The sequence below is a fragment of the Strigops habroptila genome, chromosome 1 (assembly GCF_004027225.2).
Source record: "Strigops habroptila isolate Jane chromosome 1, bStrHab1.2.pri, whole genome shotgun sequence".
Taxonomy (NCBI): domain Eukaryota; kingdom Metazoa; phylum Chordata; class Aves; order Psittaciformes; family Psittacidae; genus Strigops; species Strigops habroptila.
This window is the reverse complement of record NC_044277.2, coordinates 27,067,107-27,089,463: the sequence shown is the minus strand read 5'-3', so window position 1 is coordinate 27,089,463 and position 22,357 is coordinate 27,067,107. Positions and strand designations below refer to the sequence as shown.

General features: G+C 37.3%; 1 protein-coding gene across 6 annotated transcripts in view; it reads left to right on the top strand.

Annotated features, from left to right (window-relative positions):
* WWP1 (WW domain containing E3 ubiquitin protein ligase 1) overlaps nt 1–22,357 on the top strand; it is a 55,622-nt gene that overhangs the window by 2,651 nt on the left and 30,614 nt on the right. For 3 of the 6 annotated variants that reach the window (XM_030508199.1, XM_030508184.1, XM_030508219.1), the window contains exons 2-3: nt 16,318–16,408; nt 20,153–20,291. In XM_030508199.1, the coding sequence (XP_030364059.1) occupies nt 16,339–16,408; nt 20,153–20,291 (209 nt within the window). In that variant the 5' untranslated portion in view covers nt 16,318–16,338. Of the gene's footprint in view, nt 1–855; nt 2,377–16,317; nt 16,409–16,945; nt 17,055–20,111; nt 20,292–22,357 lie in introns of those variants that run through there. The other 3 variants (XM_030508192.1, XM_030508209.1, XM_030508229.1) reach the window with 3 other exon arrangements.

Sequence of the window (22,357 nt, the reverse complement as noted above, 5' to 3'; positions counted from 1 at the left end):
GCCATTAAAACACTAGGTTTGAAAACTAAGATTACTATAATTAAAAAAAAAAATAAAATCATGACCTAAGCCACGTTTATGGGAAATGGCTACTGTTCATGCCCTCAAACACTTATTGTTAGCCTAAAAAAAACATGCCCCCAAAACCCCAGGTTGATCGTAGAATTTAGTTGGGTGAAAGGCAGATAATGAAGTGAGAAGTCTTGGAGAGGGTATGGATGGAGTGATAGACAAAAGTGCTTGCTTCAAGCTATGATTAAGTGATTCTTGAAAGTTACTTTTAACTTTAAGACAACTTTTTTCATGAAGGCTGAAGAGAAGGAGTGAAGTTCCTGATAAAAATACCATGTCTTGTAAGCTAGGTTAGTATTGCTCTTACCTGCTTCTGCACAGTGTAACATTCATCTTAATTAAAACAAAACAAAAAAAAGGCTTTCTAGCTCTGCATCAATTGCATGCAACTCGGTAGAAAAGCTGCTCTAGTGTGCCTTCCTGTGTGAAAGTGTGTAAACTGGGGAAGGGTTCCCCAGTTTCCGTGGTGGTGTCAAATTAACCATAATCCTGTCATTCTTGCTGACTTTATGAAACTTGTAAACCGGAACTGCTGAGCTCTCCTTTGAATTCTGAGTTAAGCAATGTACAGGGATATCCAAACTGTTCTATGATTCTGTGATTCTGTATTGCTTTGGTCTGTGTATAAGTGCAGACAATAGGAGTTGGTTACATTCAGGTCCTTATTTAGAGTTTGTTTTCATTGCATCAGTAGGGCACTTTCTCTGTAGCTGTTAGCGCAGATTTATCATGGTCTCCTGAAGTCCTCTTACAGTGACATAAAAGAATCATAGATAAGGACCATTGGAAGTATCAGAGATTTTGAAGGAAAACGATATGGCTGTAGAGAGAAATCTCTTCTTCCTCATCAGCAGGAGTTGGAGTGTCCAGAAGAGCCATTCCAAAGACTTGTAGAACAGTGACGTGACATGGGTTTTCCTAAAAATTGCTACAGTACCTTTAAAAAGGGAGTTTTTGTTTTTAATTGCTTTCTTTAAGTGAAAAGTTCTAATTACTACTTCTTGGCATATGTTTTTGCTGTGTTTGAGGACCTAATAGTTTAACCAGAAGCATACTTAAGTTTAGCTCAGATTTGCAAATGTAGTGTTGGTAGTGTTGCTTTACAGAGGAACATGAGATATTCCAGGGCAGCCATCAGCAGTCAGAGTGGTTATAGTATGTCAGAATTGTTTACCTGGGAGAGCACTATGTGTTTTGGATTTATTTATTTTTTTATTTTTAATTCCTTAGCGTTTCTGGGAAAGTATGTCAGGGGAATGTTTATGCTTGTGTTATGTGTAGGTTTTAGTAACTACTACATGTGCTACGTAGTATGAAGCAATTAGTCGTTGAAGGTTTGCATGAGTGTATACTGCTGTGGTTCTGTAACAGCAGATAGATGGCAAACATGATTTTTTTTTTTAATTCCCTCTCCTCTCAGTTAGTGTTGAGATGGCATACATTTGTGATCTAATGTACAGTTTGATAATTCAGTATTGTCAAAAAAAGCACTTTCAAAATCCTATTTAAAGAGAATATGGATTTGGATTTAACTTATAATTTCTACTGACTTTGAAGAATAAACTGAAATTTACTTAGCTGGTTGTGCTACTTTATAATGGCTTTCAACTGAAATTAAGTCTTTTAACAAAAATTGGAGGAAGCATGTGTTTAACAAGGCAGATTACATTCTTGGGCGTTTGAAACTTCTTTAATAAATCACCATTTTTCTTATTGCTGCAACATGTTAGAGATGCTTATGTTCTGCTTTAAGTGACTCTAGGGTCTGAGCATACTTAAATGTAACCAGTTTAAAAGCCGAAGGCTTCTTAACATCCTCACTGTTGAGGATGTTAACTTGGAGGGATGTAACTAGTAAGGCACATACTCTTTTCTCTTGTAGTGAAATTCAGCCTCAGATGCCTAATGCAAGGAATATTTCAGTGTCTCAAATCACGTCAGAATAATTATTTCAAACATAAATATCTGTTATTGAAAATACAGTAGGACATTCTCTTGATTTGTCTGATGTGTAAATGGCACCGAGAATACAAATACATGTTAGTAACTGACCTTCTCAAGTAGTTCTGACAGCACAGAATTACTCCCATCTGCTTTTTAATACTAGGATTTTAGACTTATCTTGCTGAAAATCATGTGGAGGTGGAAGAAAACAATTTAAACAAGACTAGAAGAGGATGTCACATTTTAAAAATAAACAGCAAAATAATTGTTTCACACTTTCAAGTATCTTCACCTTGCAGCCTGAAGTGGGCAGAAGAGAGCTCTTGTCTGTGCTGTGAGTACAGACAAAAATACTTAGAGGTACTCTGCATATATTTCTAGTTTCAGGGGTTTCTAACCAAGATTTTTTGCTGCAAGCATGTAAGTGGAGCAGGAGATTAGCGAGAGTCCTGAAAAAGAAAGAAATGAAACGTTTTATCTGTTCCTCACATAGGTGGGTGAAAAATAGGAGAGAACTTTGGACTGTGTGACATTTCAAGGTAGCAAGTGATTTCTCAGTATAAATCAAATCCAAGGAGTTGAAGTTTTGGAATAGGGAAATGCAAACAGGAAAGATAAAGTTCATAATCTGTAAAATTGCACAATCTACTTGGTCATCAGAAATGAAAGAAAAAAAGAGCACATGTCCAGTTTTGAAACACAGTGCTCCGCTAGTTCTTCAGAAATTCAGTAAGTTTTTTTATTGTTGTTTGTAAGCATAAGCTAAGGCTGCTGAACATTCGTCTTAAAAACTGATCTTGTTTTTACTAACTGGTATGTTGGAATTAGCTCTCTTGCATTTTCTAGTATACACAGTGACATTAAAAGTACCTGTGTATAAACATAACAGTCAAAAAGCAATAAAAAAGAAAAACTAAATAGAAGATGAAGAGCAAGAGGATTGCCCAGCTTCCCTTTTCTCTGTCCCTCAGGCTAGAAGTGTGGAAGCTGCTCTTTCTTAAATTTCAATTCCTTTTATTCCTTCATTCTTGCCACACTTTATGTTCCACTTCCAGCTACCTTCTCGCAGTGTTATCTTTTTAAAAAATTATCACTGTCTTACTGAGGTAGCTGGAAAGATTTGGGGTTTAAATAAAAAAAAGTGTATTTTGGCTTCTGGAAGCAAGTTACAAGGACGGGAAAAAACTCAATTAGTACTGAAAATCTGGTAGAAGGCTGGTATTTGTGTGGTATTTTAAAATAAAATAAATCCTTGGCTGAATGTCTTGTGAGAGGTTGCTGACAAAGCGATGTCACGAGATGGTGAGTAAAGCTGCATTGTTAAGGGAATAGCTGTGAGGAAGAAAACTAGTTGGAGTCTTAGTTTGTAAGATGACGAAAAGACTGCTGCTAATGAACTGGCAAAATCCGTAAGTGGTGAAATATTTGAGTAGTGGAAGTGGAAACTTCAGAGACGTAACAGGGGCTATTTTAATATTTGGTGATAGGTACATTTTTGTGTTAATATAGGAGACCTAATGCATATTGGAAGGAGTAGCTAGAACTATTTGTTAAGATGGGGAGTAATTTAAGTGTTTGTTAATAAGAACCCGATATAATTATGAATTGCTTTATGAAAATGTCCCATTAGGAATGGAATAAAAAGTAAATGTTGAAATGCTTTAAGAATATAACATATACTATCTTGCATACTATTTTTGTATTAATTACATAAGCATATTTGAAAACTGCTAAATTTTACTATTTTATGGTAAGTGGTTCTGGAACTCTGTGGAGACCTCCTAGCTTTATCTCTTTTACAAACAGATTGTTGTGTTTCTTTGTATTCCATTTTTGATCAGAAAAAAAATTCCAATAAACTGATTGAGGGGAAAGCTATGGGAATAGTACTGCTCTTGTGCAAGTAAAATGAAAAATACTGTTTATTTTTAGCATAAAAAGAAGTGAAGGAAGAGAGGCTTCCAGCAGAGGCCAATAGAACCTTGAATAGAATACGAATAAATTTCAGCCTGTGCTTTTAACCCCCTGTCATACAACTAAGCAAGGAGATGTGAGAGCACACTTTGAGAAGTTGAATAGGCTAGTCTCTTAAGACCTAGTTCTTACAAGATTCAGTTGGGATAGGCTAATAGCTGATTCAAAATAAGGAATAGATTGTTATAGAGACAAGGAGAAAATCCATTGTTAAGTAATAGGTGTTTTAATAAAAAAGATTATACAGATAGCACTTCAGTGAATAAACTAACTGCATCTTTAAATACTTGCTATGAGCAAGTTAGACTGCTATTACAGCCTCTCTTGGAATTTTCTTTTTTTTTTTTTTTTTTTTCCCTCCCAAGGCCAGCTTGCTTTCAGAGTTGGTTGGTGTTCTTGTCTGTTTTGAGTAAACTTACTATGCTGGTTGCTTCAGTTTCAAATCTTGAAAGGCCATAAGAAACTAAAATTAGATTAAATAAACCTGTATTAGTTGAGACATACATTTCAGGCTTATGTTCCTGTTTCAATCCCTTCCTGTTAAAGGAGGGGAGGTAAGAAGATTTTTCAGATGTTTATTGGCATCCCCCCAGCTTAAAAGCTGCTGGTTTCAAAGATTGCTGTAGAAGATGTAGGAATAAAGAATAAAACAGACCACCTCATCATGCTACTATTTATATCCGTGGTGCATTCCTATCTTGAAGGAATGCTTTGTGCGTTTTTCATCTTTTCCACTTTTCACCTTGTCTCAAAAGGTGTACAGTATAACTGGAGAAGTTACAAAGGAGGACAGCAAGGGTGACCGATTTATGTGGAAGACTTAAAGAATGACTAAGGATTCTTAATACTCTTCAGGCAGGAAGGCCTGTGCATTGACAGTGTCATGCAAATGTACATTATGTGGGTAAAGGGTGCTGGAGATGCTTTTCGCTTGTTTGTCTTTCTTCTGTGTCTAATACCTACCTTCAAAAGTCCCTCAAAACCCAACATGAATAAGGGAATAATTTTGAAAATCGACTTCTTTCAGTGGAGAGTTGGATGACTGGTGTGCAGTTTTTGTAGTCACTCAGTTGTTCTCAAGAATTAGCTATTAATGATTTTAAGTTACATAATTTAGTCTTTAGCGTTTCACCAGAAAGGGCACTGACCCTAATCGGAGTTTCTGCATTTCTCATGAACTCAGTCTACAATGAAAATAACTAATATTTCAAACACTCTTTTACTACAATATTTGAGTATTTTTCTTGTAGCCCACTGATTTCTTTGTAGCATTGACTTAATATGCAATATATTGATGTTGTCCAGTATTGACCCTTGAAAAGTCAGGCTTTGGGCTCTGGTAGGATTTGCCTGTTGTTCATTTTCATGTTCTCAAGTTGTCATTTTTGTGTAGTTAAATTTTGGAATCAGATTATATTGGAAAACATTTAGCAGAAGCAGACAACTCTGAGAAGTGAGAATTATTTATCACCTGGGAGCCTTACTAGGGATCAGGTTGAATTCTCTAGCACTGTAGAGACTGAAGGGCTATTTTGAAAAATAAGTGACAATGCTTGGGTGAGTGCTGTCAGGTAGAAATAGGTAAGATTAGTGCAGTCTGTGACTGGAATCAGGACAGACATGTTTTAGTGTTTTAACACTGCTGAGATTGACAGCTGGAAAGAGGCTTGTATAGCACATTTAAAAAAAGCAAATATTCAGAGAAAAGAGTGAGAACGTGCAGTGAATTCTACTTATACCTCTTTGAGCTATTTTTTGAGATACAGTTACTGAGCAGAGGTAGCCCACATCAAATGTCTTACTGATGAAAAATGTGCAATGACCCTTTCTGCCATGTTGGCCTGTAATGCTGAGTAGGTTTCTCCTCCTTCGAGTTGTCACTTTCTGCTGACTTCCCAGAACAATTGGGAGACTATTTTGTGGGGCAGTATTAATTTATTTTCTATTATTAGTATTGCTTAGTCATGGTCTCTTCATATCCCCACAGAAACAAGGGGTAGGGCCTAATAGAAACAGTAGCACTCTTCATTAACGTCTTTAATGTTGGTTTATGTTCCTTCAGAATTTGTTGGTTTGTTAATTTTGTTGTGACTGCAGTAGGGATGTGCTCATGCTAGTCATGGCTGTGGTGACCAGTAAGGTGGTGGTGGCAGGCATGAATTCTTGTGAGTGGATTTTTATAAGCTATCTGGGCGCTCTTGGTATGTGCTCAGGCTGCATGCGTGTTCTGAAGCCCATACTTTTCCATATTGTTGTGTTACCTATAGAGTTAAAATTTAATATGGAAGTGCCTACATGTAACTATGATAAGATTTTCTGTTTGCAGTGTAGTTATACTAAAATCTGCCCATATTTTAAAGATGTATCTTGGTATATTACTTTATATTGCTCTTGATGCCAGTCTGATAAAAATAATTTATACCAGTTGTTAGGATTATCCAAGGCAACTCGGAGAGGCTGAGTGTGTGTAGCTAGCGTCTTACTTTATTCTGGTGGATATGAATGTTCAGCTGAATATCAAAACGAAGGTGAAAATACTTTTCCCTGATGATCTTAAGGTCCTTTCCAACCCTAACCATTCTATGATTCCTGCATGTGCTATGACTGGATACCAGGGAGAAGAGATCAGCACTTCCCTCTCCACTTCCCAGTCAGCAAAGTTGCTAATGGTGCATTTAACTCTGGCATCCAGATCATTGGTAAATATATTGAACAGAACTGGCCCTAGAATTGAGCCCTGAGGAACACTGCTGGTGATTGGTTGTCAATCAGACGTAGGCTCATTCACTACAAAACTTTTTGCCCCACCCTTCAGCCAGTTCTTCACCCGGTGCATTGTGAACCTGCTTATCCCACAGTTGGACAACTTGTCCAGAAGGATGCTGTGAGGGACAGTAATAAAAGCCTTACTGAAATCTAGAAGAACTACATTCATCACTTTCCCTGTATCCACTATGTGGATGACCTTGTCGTAGAAGGTTGTCAAAATATTTAAACAGGACTTTCCTTTTGTGAACCCGCATTATTCTTTAAATGCCTTTCATTAGTACCCGGTATGATCTTCTCCATAATTTTTCCAGGAACTAAGAGGCCTGTAGTTTCCTTGGTATTCCCTCATGCCCTTTTTGTAGATTGGAATAATGTTGGCTAGCTTCCAGTCAGCAGGGACCTCCCCAGACTCCTAAGACCTTTGGTAGCTGATTGAGAAGGGTCCTACCATAACATCCACTAGCTCCTTCAGAACTTGGGGATGAATCCCATTGGGCCCCATGGACTTGTGAACATTCAGCTGCTACAGCTGGTCTCTTAAAATTTCAGTATCCACAGATGGAAAGTCACTGTTCCTACACTCTTAGTCCTCTGACCTGGGGGACCAGGCAGCCCAAGGTCTACCAGTAACATTAAAGACTGAGGCAAAAAAAAAAAAAAGGCAGCACTGAATGTGTCTGTTTTTTCTTCATCCCTGTTAGTCAGGTGACCGTCTTCAACAAGTATGTCCAATGTTGTTTGGTTTGGTTTTTTTTTGTGTTTGTTTTTTAGACCTCCTCTTGCTATTAACATACTTGGAAAAAGCCCTTGTTATCTGACACAACACTGGCCAGTTTCAGCTCTAATTGAACTTTGGCTTTTTGTGTCAACTTGTAAACAATCCATGGCTTTGTAATCTTCCTTCAAAGCCTAACTTTGCTCCTAGAGATCATATTTTTTTTTCCCTCTTTAGTTTCATGAGGAGTTCCCTGTTCAACTAGGCTGGTCTTCTGCCCTGCTTGCTTGATGTACGACACACTGGAATTGCCTGCTCCTGTGCTTCTAAAAGGTGGTTCTTAAAGGCTGACCAGCACTTGTGGACTCTTAAGCCCTCAAAAGTAGATTCCCAGGTCACTCTGCTAAATAGTTCCCTGAATAGTATAAAGTTTGTTCTCCTGAAGTCCAGGCTATCAACTCTGCTGTCCTTTTTTCTCATTACACTGAAAATTTTAAACATTTTGTTATCACTGTGGCCAAGACAACTGCCTACAGTCACATCTCCCATAAGTCCTTATATTTGTAAATAACAAATCTAGCAACATCTTTCCTAGCTGGCTACTTGCGACAAGAAGCTATCTTTCACAAACTTCAAGCATTTCCCAGACTTGCTCATCACAGCACTATGGTATATTGATATTTGGGATGTTGAAATCTCTTATAAGTAGAAGGGCTACTCATTCATGGATTTCTCCTAATTGCCTATAGAATAACTCCTCAGTGCTTATGTGCTGGGTGGAGTATCGGTGGTAGACACTCATTATGCAATCTCCTTTGTTTTCCATCCCCCTAATCCTCACCCAGAGGCTCTCAACCACATCATCATGAATTGTAAGGGCCGTAGTCAAGCCTCTCCCTCATGCATAGTGTGATACCTCCAGTGCACCTGCCCTGTCTATCCCTCCTGAACAGCCTGTAGCTCTATCCCAGCACTTCAGTTATGGGACTCATTTCGCCATGTCTCAGTAATACCAATGATGTCATAGCTCTGGGAACTGACTGAACACTTCCAGTTCAGGGAGTGTTGACAGTGCTCTTGTATACATTGTTTAACTTTTAGGTTGCTCTGTGTGGAGTCAGAAGTTGGACTCGATGATCCTTGTGGGTCTCTTCCATCTCAGGATGTTCTGTGGTTTAAGAAGAACGACAGTTTGCTTTCCAGTTCAGCTCTATGTAGGTGCGCTGTAGGGTTAGCAACTTGGAACTTCGTAACAAAATAGATGTTGAAGTATCTCTGGGGAAGCTGTTAATTTGTAGGAAGACCTAATGCCTTTCCTTGCTGACAAGGCCTTGTAGACCCTGAGGAGGAGACTGCTCAAGCTGAAATTCTATTAATGTCAAAGCATGTCCTAAGGAAGCCACTGGTTTGTCTATACCTGTCAGTATGTGCAATGCATTCAGAGAAATGAAATACTACTGTGTCCCTTACTGTTTTGTCTGGTCTGAAGATTCACTTCAGAAAGCGTGTAGATGATAACAGAAAGAATGAGGATAATAGAAAGTATGAGGACTTTCTCATAGCTTTGTTCTCCTTTGTTTTATTGAAGTTGGATTTGCTAATTCACGTTTTTGGGTCCTTTTTCAGTCCTCTCAGCTGCAAGTAATTAATTTTTTTTGTTGTTGTTGTTTTGGGAATGCTTGTAAGCTACTCCTAGGTAAAGGACTGAGTGGTGTTGTCAGTTGAAGATGGTTTTGTTAGTACTTTTCAGTTTTGACAGGAAGATGCAAAACATTCTGTTGTCGGAAAAGGACCTGAGAGTCCTGGTGGACACCGGGTTGAACATGAGGCAGCAGTGTGCCCAGGGGGCAAAGATGGCAAATGGTATCCTGGGCTGCATTAGACGGAGAATTACCAGCAGGTTGAGGGAGGTGATCCTGCCCCTTTATTCAGCGCTGTTGTGGCCACATCTGAAGTTATGTGCCCAGTGCTGGGCTTCTCAGTATGAAAGAGATATGGACATACTGGAGAAAGTTCAGCAAAGAATGCTGGAGATGATTAAAGCCCTGGAGCACCCCCTCTGAGGAAGGGCTGAGATTTGGGGCGCTTCAGCCTGGAGAAGACTTGGGGGCACCTGATCAGTGTGTATAAATACACAAAGGGTATTTAGGCAGATTGCAGAGTCTCTGTCCTAGGACATATTGAACAGCTGTCTGGACGTTATCCTGGGCAACTGCCTTGAGGTGGCCTTGCTTGATAGGGGGGTTGGACCACGTCTCTTCTGACCTCAACCATTTTGTGATTTTGTGATTTGGGACTATACATAGTGAATGTCTCATTTGTGGGATGAGTGTTTGGTGCTAAGAGCACTTTCATTGGACCATTGACTTAACGTTTCCAGTGTTCATTATTAGCATAGAATATGTCATACAGGTACAAGTGTTTTGAACTGCATATATTACTGTCCTTTTAAGTTTCCCAGATCTGTTTGTGTAGGTAATACTTGCAAGTCTGATGGAATACAGTTGGATTTTTTTTTTTAAACATATGTATATTTTTTAAACTAACTAATATCCAAGGAATTGGAGAAACCATTAGTAAGTAGAGGTAATGATAAAGGGATCTTCACGAACTGTATCATCTCGATAAGTAGCTAACTATTCTGTTAAATAGTTTAAAGTTGCTAGTTTTTCTTTTTAATAAATGGGATCTTTTTTTTTCTTTTATTTTTTCCTGGAGCTGGAGACCTGCATTTCAGTCCATCAGTATTTGTTTGACTAAAGTCTAAAACCAGGAGTAGGTGCGACAGAAAATAATCTGTTGCTTGGCAAATGATGGACTTACTACAATCCTGTCCTAAGAGTACTGCCATCGTGTGTTTCCCTTTTGTGACGAGAAGTAAAATTGGTGCTTTTAACAATATTTTTTTAAATGATCAGTTTTACTGCCACATAGTAACACCTATATTTGGTTTTATCTTGTGCTTTTATGCATTGGCTTTTCCGTTAATGTAAAAAGGCCAATTGTTGCAAAACTGCTAAAGGTATTGGAAAAATGACCAGAGATTTCAGGAAGCTGTAAGGGGGTTGCATTATTTGAAATAAAACTTCTGAAAATTGTTTATTTTTAAAAAGATTCATCTTTCAGTTCTTCTTTACCACCTGTTTTTCTTTCTCATGCAGGCTTTCTCGCAAGTTAAATCAAGAAAGTACTGGAATTTTGCTTTTGATGTTATTTTGTGAAAACTTCTTAATCGTCCACTTTGTACACAGTCGTACGCTTTGTGTAGTTGCCATCCCATCCCTTCCTTCACCAAAATCAGACAACTTACTAGTTGAAACTTTTGTTAGTTTTGGCCGTGGAGATATAGCTTCTTTTGGCTCATAAAGATGGGAGGCTGGTAGTCCTTGAAACTTCCAGGCTTTCAGTATTTGAATTTGAGAATTTCAAGTTGTAGAACTTCTTTTAAATCTTTCTCAGCGTATGAAAATTTTTACCTCTATGGAGGCAAGAGAGTGATGGTGTAATCCCATCCTAGCAGAAGTCTCTCAGTCCTTCTGCTATGTGACTTACTGTCTTTGCTTAGTTTCATACAGTATGCGCTTGATTGTTCTCTCTGCTGCAACCTTGCCCCTCAAAAACCTGGGATTTTTGGAAACATTTATGTCAACGCTTTTCTTTGAATTCAGTAGCCTTTATTTTTATTTTCTACATGTTCCTGGTATATTTATAGACAATGAGTAGTTTTAATTCCAGACTTTTTATTTTTAGGCTGTGCTTTCATTGTCTTTATTCTCCCAGTAGTGCTCTTCATGGCCTTTTCTTGAATATGACAATCAGTACTAGTACCTTATACAATGTCGCTAATAGTGTTTGTACCACTACTGCAAACAGTTCATGTGATAAATAGGGTTATTGTTCCATGTCCCATCCCTCTCTTCCCTCCCATGGCTGCATCATGGTGAAAATTCTCCTGTCGAAGGCTGAGGAGCTGAATACTGGGTTATACTTCTCTTCTTTGGTTGTGCAGCACTATTTGTCATATGTCCAGGCCAGCCTTCAGGGACTAATAGGTGTTCAAACCTTTAGATAAGATCCTTCATCTTGTACAATGTAACTTGGCCAGCTTTTCTTCCTGAGGGCTTTGTTTACCTGAAAGACAGACAACTTTGACTGGGAGTGAATGTGACCTAGTATGTACCAGGCAGTGAAAACTTTGTTTTTTTTTTTCAATAGTGTGATAAGGGTAGCACTTGGATCTTGAATAAAAATTTCAAACATCATGATGTGAGCAGGCTCTCTCTTCTCCCAGGAGAACCAACCTGCATCAGAGCTGATCAGACAATAACCTGTTAACTTCATTTAAAAATGTCAGCAGCTGAGTTAGGCTAGTTAGTGATGAAAGTAAGTGATGACTGAAGCCTAAAATAATGTTTTTTATGTATTTCTGGAAAAGAAGTTACTAGAAATCCCAATTGATTAGTTTTCTTCTTTTGATTTGAAGAAAATGTGATGTTTCCTTCCCCCTTAGTTCTTAACCAGTTCTTAATTCCTAATCAGTTCAAAAAGGATGGGGGAGCTGTAGGTTTCGAATCTTTGGAACATGATGAGACCAGAATTGGTCAGTTCAACAAGTTTGCTTTGTCCAGAAAGCCCTTTTGAATATAAAATATGACATAACGGTTTCTTCATGCATTGTTGATAAAAAGCTATGTTTATTTAAAAAGCTTTAAATGCTTTTTTTTGTACTTCCATTTATTTTAATTTGTTGGTTGTTTTTTTTTTTCCCCAAGTAGCATTTGACATACATGTTAATGCAGTATTTTGTTTACAACATACTAAAACTTTGGAACTGTAATCATTGCTGTGTAAATGTACCTACATGTACCATATTGGCAAGAGTATAAGATAGACTTACATTACGGAAGGATGTTCATTTTACAGGGGCAAAACCAGAACACTGGGACACTGTTGACATGGGATACGGTCATGTAGTTATTGTAGAAACAGCCAACCCTGAGCCTAACTTTGTTTCATCCCCATCCTCTGTTGGGATCTCCTTGGCATTGTAATAATTTCTCCCAGGCATCATGGTTGTTTTTTAACTGCAAGAGGAAAGATGCCAAGCTGTGTGTAGTGAATTCTCACTTCCCTGTTATGAGGAGATTGGCAAACATGTGTTTGCCAAATGCAGTTAGCAGCTTAGTAGCAAGCAGAGCCAGAAACTCAGGTTAGGGCGGGTGGTGTGCCTTGCAGATAAATCAGCACCTGAAACCTGAAGTCTCAGGAGATTAGGCCATGAACTGTCTACCTGAGGACTTTGACACAGTTTATTTCTTTATTGCTATGTTTATTTTGCTTTGTGCATGCTACAAGTAGACTTAAAAACACCCATAAAACCCAGCCAACCAACCAACCAAATAAAACTCAACCAAAGCCCTAGCATTTTGGATCTATGCAGGTTGAACCATAGGAGGAAAAAAATCAGTGAAAAGAATTTGTCAGTTACCAAACTATGCCTAAGCTTGATTTTAAATGTATGATTAGAACTAGATTGCAGATCTTGGTTACTTGTGAAGAATTTGAGTTTACTTGTCACAGAACGGATTACATGTGTTGCTCCTTTGACGTCTTCCGTATCAGTGGTATCCAAAGTGGATTTTTTTGTAATATACGTATTGACACTGGCGCCCTCACTTGGTCCGTATGTGATATGGTCCTGTGTCATGTAGGTGACACAGGTGTCCTGAGGGCAGATTAGTATTGCACAGCATGCACCTTCCCTTGTTTGTTCACTTTCAGTGTATTGCAGTGTATGCAGTTTACATGTGCCCAGTGATGTGGATTTATGGATTATATTATCTAGTTTCAACTAAACTAACACTCACAAAATGTGCAAGTGGGCTTAAAAAAAATTCTGCAAAGAGAGCATGGATTGAAGTTAATAATGTGAGCACAAGTGGACAATAAGAATATTGCAGAGCTGATGCTTCTCCCACTCCTAGTATGTGCTGCTGGTCAGTTGCATTATGAGGTAAAAACAATGGCAATTAGATCTGACAAAGATGTTGGCCAAAAACATTCGGATTTATTAAGAAGGCTATTTAAAATGTGGGTGTACATCCGCTGTCATTAATGGTGAACCTCACCCTAAGAGAATATTGTACCTTGAAATATCAGCTAATGATGGTATGAAGCCATTGCAATTAGCAAGGCATTGAAGAACTAAGCATCCAGAATATGAGGACAAACCTCTACAATTTTTTCAGCAATGTTTAAGATTATGCGATACTCAGGCCAGTACTTTATAGGATTTCACTCAATTTAATGATAGATCTTTAAAAGCCTCTTTTGAGGTTTCTGAATAGCAAAAGACTTAGAAGCCATGTATGGCTGGGGAAAGAGTTGATCTTCCTGCTGCAGTAAAAATGTCTGAAATAACACATGGAAAACAATATGATGAGAAACTAAAATGCATTCCTTTGTCAGCAGATCCTGTTGGAAGATGACTGAAAAACACTGCCAAAGATTTGAATAAGCAAATATTAGAAAAAATTACACAGTGTGAGAGACGTGCTATACAACTGGATGAAAGTAGAGTTGTTTGACATGGCTCAGCTTATGGTAGTTGCTAGATTCTGTGTCCATAATGAAATACACAGAAAACTAAGTCACTAAAGAAAGATGTACTGAAGGAAACATTCTTAACAGTAAATGACTTCTTTAACAGCATTTTTTTTAAATGGAAAAACTGCAAATGTAACCACTGATGGAGTGGCTCTTTTTGCTCCTAAAGCAAAAAGGATTCTGGGGTAAGGTTGCAAGGAGGGTACCGTGCATGGAGTTCATTCACTGCATCGCGCATAGGCGAGCAACAAGGAAATTGGAGCCAGAAGTGCATGAAGTGTGCTGCAGGATGTCATCATTGTGGTTAACTGTATGAAGGCAAGACTTTTAAATAGTAGAACCTTTACAATAACTTGTAATGACGTGAGGAGTGACTAGGAATATCTTTTGTACTATGCAGAGGTTTGCTGATTGTCATGGCATAGTGCTTAGATGAGTTGTAAAACTTAAAGATTAATTACACATTTTTCTTTCACAAAAAGACAAGTGTTCTGAATTTGCTGACCTGCTCTGTGATGACAAATGGCTGTTAGCACTATGCTGACTAACAGATACTAAAAAAAAAAAATAGACACTTAACATGTTCCTTCAAGGTAAAGGTGATGTTTTAGCAAGCAAGATGACGACTGCTTTTTGCAAGAAACTCTTGCTATGGAGAGAGCATTTTGAAAATGAATGTTTGGAAATGGTTCGATCATTGTGTGGATTTGTTGCCAGAAAAGATGTGTGTCATCTATAAAAACTCCTATCTGTACACTTAAACTTGGAAACAGAATTTCTTCCCCCATTTAAAAATCTTCCAAATAAAGAATTTCAGGGCCATTTATACCCATTTGATAAGAATATAAAAATGCAACACCTTCCATTAGTTTGCATTAACAACTGACTGACAACAGGGAAGATGGAGATTTACTGGCCAAATTTCAAGAAAAACCTTTGTACTGTTAGTGGATGGGAATGAAAAATGAGCATCATGATTGATGCACTTTGATTTGGATGTATGTATCTTTGTAAATTGACTTTTCTAGCTATGATGGCATTAAACCCAACTATTGAAATAAACTGAATTTAGAACTAGACATTCAGATCACTGCAGTACAAAGTGTTAAGCCAATGTTTTAAAACATGATGAAGCATATTCAATCACATGGCTATCACAAAAAAGTATTTTTATGAGAGCAAAGAAGTTTTATGTATCATTAGGAATGAATACTATTTAAAAATACTGTTTATTTAATCTTTTTCTCATCTTTCTATTATCTATTTTTATGTTTTATAATATATAGAATGCATTCATACAGTAGTACCTATACATAATTTATAAATAAATATACAAATTTTAGGGATGTGTGTTCAAAAACTTTTTACTGATAGAGTTGCACAATGAAAAAGGTTTGGTGACAACTGCTCCCATATTATTATTGGTACCAGAAAATAAATATGTGGAAGTTCATCCATATCATGGAAAATGTATTTTAAATGTACATATTCTTTTCCCATGAAAAATAGTTGCTTGGTAGAAACAGAGGATATGTGACTTCCAGCTTTGTTTCAGGCATAGTGATTCAAGAGGATGGAGTGATGCTGTCTGCGTGCGCTTCAGGTGTTGGAGTGCCCTAACTAAGATCAGATCATACTATTTTAGTTGCTGAATAAGAAGATGGGGTGGTCCTTGTAAAGTGCTTACTGTCTCAGTAGATGAGGGAAGTGATTTGTGGGTGGACAGCACTGGTATAGAAAGCTGGTTGCAAATCCAAGGATAGAATTCAAATGTTTATTGTCTGAATCACTTGCATTATCGCTTGAGTGTATCTTTTTGAGGACAGCTTGATTTTCAAGCATGTACACCTTTCAGATGTTTTGCTCATTTGAAGCTGTTGGTGCTTAGCTCATCTGAAATCAGACCATAAGCATACCTTCTCGAGATAGGAATGTTGATATATCACAGCTGAATTTTTTTCTTGCCTTCCACAGTTGTTCTAAACTATGTAAATTTATGCATTACTGAAGTGTCTTGGCATCTTCAAAGGTAGCATGGGAAAAAATTTCCCAAGTAATTGTTTTTTTGAACTGGTGTTATGAAATAATGCATTCTGCTATACCTAAGTAACATTTGGGAACTCGCTGATTAGTTGAGCATTTTATTTAACAGTTGTAACCGGCATGCAGAGATAAGTGCTTTTTAATAAGCTACTTGTGTGCCTTTTTTTTTTTTTTTTTTTTTTTTTTTATTTCAGGCTAAAGCCTAAACCTCTGACATGGCCACATCCTCACCAAGATCTGATACAAGTAACAATCATAATGGAAGATTACAGATGCAAGTAACAGGCAAGTAATGATTTGTACCATGGCGATTTTTACAGGAAAGCATATGTATTCTAAAAAAGGAATCTTTGAAATTAGTGTAAAAATGGATTAGTATACTTAATATCTTAATAATTTGAATGTTACAGTTAAGAACATAACTATATGAATTGAAGCTAAGTAGAGGTTATACAGTGAGTTGGATGACTGGTTTTAATGATCTCTTCAAATTATTAGAAAAAAAAAGAGATTCCATACAGCAGTAGGGGCAAACATAAGGAATTTTGTGTGGGAACAAATAATTAATGGCACAAATTCTATAGAGGGAACACACATAATTGAAATTCTACAAAAAAGATGGGCGATTCACTACAAAAAGATTCACTACAATGTGAACCCCAAGCTGAAAATGAGTGCAATGTTATAGTGAAACTGTAGAAGAACTGGAGGAGATCACAAAATCTGCCAACTTTTCAAAAGATTAAGGTCTTTGATTACATATCAAGTAAACAACTGTTAAGAATAATATAGGTATGCTGTATTATCCTCAGCAGGTTGGATTATACAGATAGATGGAATGATTTAAGTTGGAAGGGACCTTTGGGGATTTCCTAGTCCACTCTTCTGCTGGAGGCAGGATGACCTTTGAAGTTGGATCAGGTTGATCAGGGTATTGTCCAGTTGAATTTTAAGTATCTCAATGACTGTAGATTACCAGCTTTCCTGGGCAGCTTGTTCTGGTGATAAACCACATCACTGTGAAAATGTTTTTCCTTCCATCCAATTGGAATTGACTATGTTGCATCTTATGACTGTTTTTTCTTTTTGCTGTGCTGGCTGTCATAGTTTAAGGCAGAATTCAGCCATCCCAGAATCTGCTGGAAGGAAGCTGCAGTGGGCTACAAGCAATTCTGGAAGCTTCTGGTTGTGCTGGGGACACTTTTTTCAATAGGTGTTGAAAAGGCCTAATAGGTTCTGCATTTTGCTACTTATGGATAAGGACTGGTTTGGGATGTGACCATCAGCGTCAGTCTTAGCTGCTCTTTCTGTGGGCTGGCAGGGCGCAACAAAGACTTGTTGTAGTCCAAAGATAAGTAAAATGCATCTAGGTGAATAAGTTTGATAGCTAATTATGTAGTTAAAAGTGAAAATGTTACCAGCAAGTAGTTAGATATTGTGTATAAATATATATACGTATAGATGTATGGGCATGTATGTCTGTATAAAAGTGTCATTTTACCATTGATGAATAACTTGAACTTTTCAGGAATCCTGAGAAATCTGGGAACCCTGAAGTAAGAATGAATGCATGACTGAGAATATATTTAAAGCTGTCTTGAACAAAAATTGGAAAAAAACATGATTAAGACACCATGTCTTAAAAAAAGCTGCATCTCAACGTACATCATGCTGGGTGGTCCAAAGATGGTCAGGTTATCTGAGGAAAAAATACACTGTTGGAGAGTCCCCAAAATGGTTATTTTATTGAATTAGATAAGAGAAGAACCTTAAAACTGATTAACCTTGTGTTAGGATCACGTAACTTGATCACATGATCAATCACCATAACTGGCAGTAACTAATAGCATAGATGGAGCCACCTGTAGATCGAATATATATAACTGTAGCAAACTGAGTTACACAAATGACCCGTAACTTCAGATCTGTGTATGCAGGCAGAAATCATCATTTTGATATCCTCTACTGTACTGCTTCTTAAGTAAGTGGTCTACTTTTCTGGCACTGGACCTTCTTTTGACTTCAGGAGTTCAAGGATTGAAGTGGGAAGAAATCTCTACAATTTTTAAGATTAGCTTTCTGAAGGTTTAGTTCTTTAACCAGGCTTTATTGCAAGATCAGAGGAATACCGGTGGCAGTACAGAGAAAGAAGTGAGAGGCAGCGGAGTGTGGGACTCTAGTATTGGTGAGCTATGCTAGTTTATGCTCAGACTAGTTTAGACTGCTGAAGAATCTAGACATGTGTTTCAAGAATTATACTTAAAAAGCACTTTTGTAAAGGCAGCAAGTAGCATATATTCATTTTGTAGACAAGGAAATGGGTACAATACGAAGTGGTGACTTGTTCAAGTTTGGACAGTTACAGCATGTTGTCAATAAGTGTTGCCAACAAGTTTTGCCATCAGTATTTTTCAGATATACTTGGCAAGGTATCTCGTCTTGATCGTTCTTTTTGAAGCCTTTTGCTAGTATTTGCCACTTACTCCTAATTTTTTTTAAAAGAAGTCCTAACCAAAAAATTATAATGGTCTGCTTTTGGGTTTGGGGACTCAAAACTTAATGACTTAAAACATAATCAGATAAAAGAGGGGAAAGTAAAAGGAAGCTTGAATACTATGACTAAATACCTATATTTTAACAAATATTGCAGTTGCTTTTTAGAAAGCAAAATATGGAGGAAATAAATGTGTAAGAAGTAGAGGTTGTTGAAGCTTAAAAATATATATCATGATTTCAGATGAAAAAATATGACACGTGGAATTATGTTTTTAGTCTTCTATGTTTACTCTTCATTATCGAGGCTGCAGTTCCCTTTTATGACACATAACACGTGACTTAGACTGGGCTTTTCAAATGTGAGAGAGTTTAGCATACACCTTTGAGTTGAAATTAAAGTCCATGGCTAATGCCCTTAGAATCTTGTCTGGTTGTGTCCCATTGACTTGTATATACATCTCTAGTATATATATCTCAGAATACTGTAATCCAGAAATACGTGACAGAACTTTTTTGTCTCCCTTTCAGACAATTTAGTTAACTTCCACTTACTTTTGAATTAGCAAATACCATACAGAAAAGTAACACTTAAGCATTAATTCTAAGTGGCTGAAAATACTCAGCTTTGCATTAGTTTGAAATTGAAAGGAAAGGGGATCACACTGAATTATGGGAGGAATGAGAGGGAAGGCATAGCCAGCAGGTAGGTACAGCTGTGTGTCCATCAGTACGGTCTTCTGAAGATTTCTGCCTGAAATAGCAGATACAAAATGTGGGCAGTTAGGCTGCAGTTAGGTTTTTTTTTTTATAGTGACTTCCTCAGCTGGGTGAGGAAGCAGGAGAGCAGATTTATGTTCAGGAGCCCTGAGGACCTCACCAGTGATTCGGAGTTAAAAAAATAGCTTCTTTGGTCATTTGCTGTTTCTTAATTGTTAAATATTTAGCTGAAACTTTTAAGTTCATCTGAAAAGCTGTTTAAATAGGGGAAATTTGAGATTTGATTTCTTACTTTTAACAAACTGATACGTTAAACCACAAGTTAAGCATGCGGGTAGTATAGGCAAGGAAATGAAGCTCTGTATACAGGCTTTGCTGTACAGGGACATACTGGAATAGGCATGAACTGTGTATGCTTCGATAACTACATATAATAATAATAAAAAAAAGGGCTGATAATCTCTCAGATGTATCATACTTTGGTATTTTTCAGTTAAGTAAGAAGAACAATGAGAAAATAAACAAAAGAACCCATGTGATTTTCAGTGTTTATCCCTAAAATAGTTGTGCTGTCCCTCTAACCCATTGTGCCAGTATGTGGTGAAGAGAATATGTCACACTTTGTTTCAGCTATCTGACAAAGTAGCTTTTGGAAATAAAAGCTAACATTTTAGCATTGATCTCTTTATGTTCAGTAGAAGTAGAAAAGGTGAGGAATAACATTGCCGTGCTGTGTTTCATTCATTGTGTAGGCAGCGCATGTTCTGTTTTTCAGTAACAATATGCTGTTACAGATAAAGCAATGTATTTTATTAGTTTCTAGTGCCAAACTGAAACGGAGAAAGAATTGGTTTGGAACAACTTTCTATACGGAATTAAGTGCAGATGGAGAAATTAAGAAAACAGCAAAATCAAGTAGTTCTTCAAATCCAAAATGGGATGAGCAGCTGACAGTGTAAGTAGATTTTTTTGGTTGTTTAATACTGTTTATTAGGCAGGCATTGCAGGAAAATATTTACTAAGCTTGGCTGCCTACATAGTTTTATTTCTGGCTGTTGATGGCTAAATGCAGACATAAGATGATATTTATCTCAAATGATTTTTTTTTTCTCAATTCTTGCAGTGTTTTGAGAATATTTTTTGTACAGTGTTCCTTGCGTACAGTTGCTATGGACCATTCAAGTTTAAGATTCATCTCTAGGGGATGATACTAATTGTAACAATGTCGTTCTCAACTTTAAAAGGAAAACAAAAAAAATCTCAGCTGGATAAGTAGTAGTTAAGAGGAAGGTCAGTTTGTCCTTTAAATTTCCTAATGAAGGGGGACACACACAGAAACAGTTTACTGCCAGGTGACCTTGCAACTTATCCCAATATTTGACTTTTTTAATCTTCTTGTGGTTTAATTTTGTTTTAACTGTGCTACAGGTGTTGATATACCTGAATATGACTCTCTGAAGAACTGGCAATCTTGCACTGTACAATTGGCAAGAGTACATTATTATACTAGCAAGCTTGTACTCCTTCAGATTTGGGTCTGGAAGCAGCATAGCTACTGTCAAGTGGCATTGTACACGGACCAGTACATTTTACAGCATCTGACCTGTCTGTGCAAAATGCAGCTTTGTTAGCAGTAGGAACTATGCCAGGTTCCTGTAACTTGACAGTGCTGGAGAGTGGGGAGTGATACAATATATCTAGCTTTGGGAACTGTTTGCTTGGGAGCACTTATTAACTGCAGACCTGGGCTGAAGCAGTTAGGGTATTCCTGTGTCACATTTCTCATTTTTTTAGATTTAGTGGAGCTTATTAACCCTTTGCAGTATTGCAAGAGAATAGTGTAGTCTTGGACCTGACAATGATTTCCAGCAGTTATTACTAGCACATGTACAGAGCTATCAGTATATTCACAGAATCCAGAGTTCCTGTTGAGGAGGCAGGTTTGATTTGGGAGAATTTGGTGAGCTGATAAAATGAGGTAATTTGGCATACACAGTATAGCCAAACAGACTCATTACATCATCAGTATTAGGATCTTACTCTTATATATACCATCAATATGTTCTCCATGTGTATGGGTTTTTTTTTTTTTTCTTTGTCAAGTTAGTAATTTAGTAAGACTACCATTAGAAGGCAGCTTATTCAAAATGCGAAAATATGTCTGCTCATGGGTTTTAGCTAAAGCGATTCACATTGTCCAGCATGTACAAATGACTATAAAGCTACCCTTGTTGTTGAAAGGGTGGGGATTTTTTTAGTATTATTTTCATCAATGTCAATATAACTTTCTGTATCCAGTACTGATGGATATGTGGCCTTTGACTTTTTGCAGTACAGCCATTCCACTCCATTTTTCACAGTCAGGAGTACTCTCGCAGTGCTAGACCCTGTGCTACAAAACTTATTTGTCAGGACCTAGCATAGGTTCCAGTTTTCCTTCTTGAGCAGGGGAGAGATCACTGCCAAAAGTTATCATAATATTACTGTGATTGAGTCTGTTATGTTTCTGCTTCCTTCCAATTTTTGCTTTAGCTTCATCATTTGATTTTTCCCCTCTGATTTCTGTGAGTATGCATTAAGATTTTATATATATTTGTGGATTCACAAATAATGTTTTACCAACACTTTCAGGGCAAGCTGACAGCTATTAAGTAGGTTCTTCCTGCTTGCAAGAAGCTGATTGTTTGCTTTTTCTTTTTTTAAAACAAATATTTAGTATTTTTCTAGTGACAGACAATTATATTTGCCACCTTTTTTCTCCACATTTAATTATGTGAGTTTTTAGTTAGAATTCTGGAATAGTGAGAAGTAACGATAATACGTCTTTTGTAAATAGAGTAAGATGTGTTTTATATAACTGAGACTTGAGCTTTAGTGTAGGTTATTCTGATGCTCCTCAAATTCCTTATGTTATAGTAATGCACTTTAAGTTTGATCTTAAATGTAAATATCTCAGTGTTTGCAGTTCTTAGTTAAAAGTATCCCCTTGCAGTACAAAACCTTGTTTCAGTTGATTAGTAT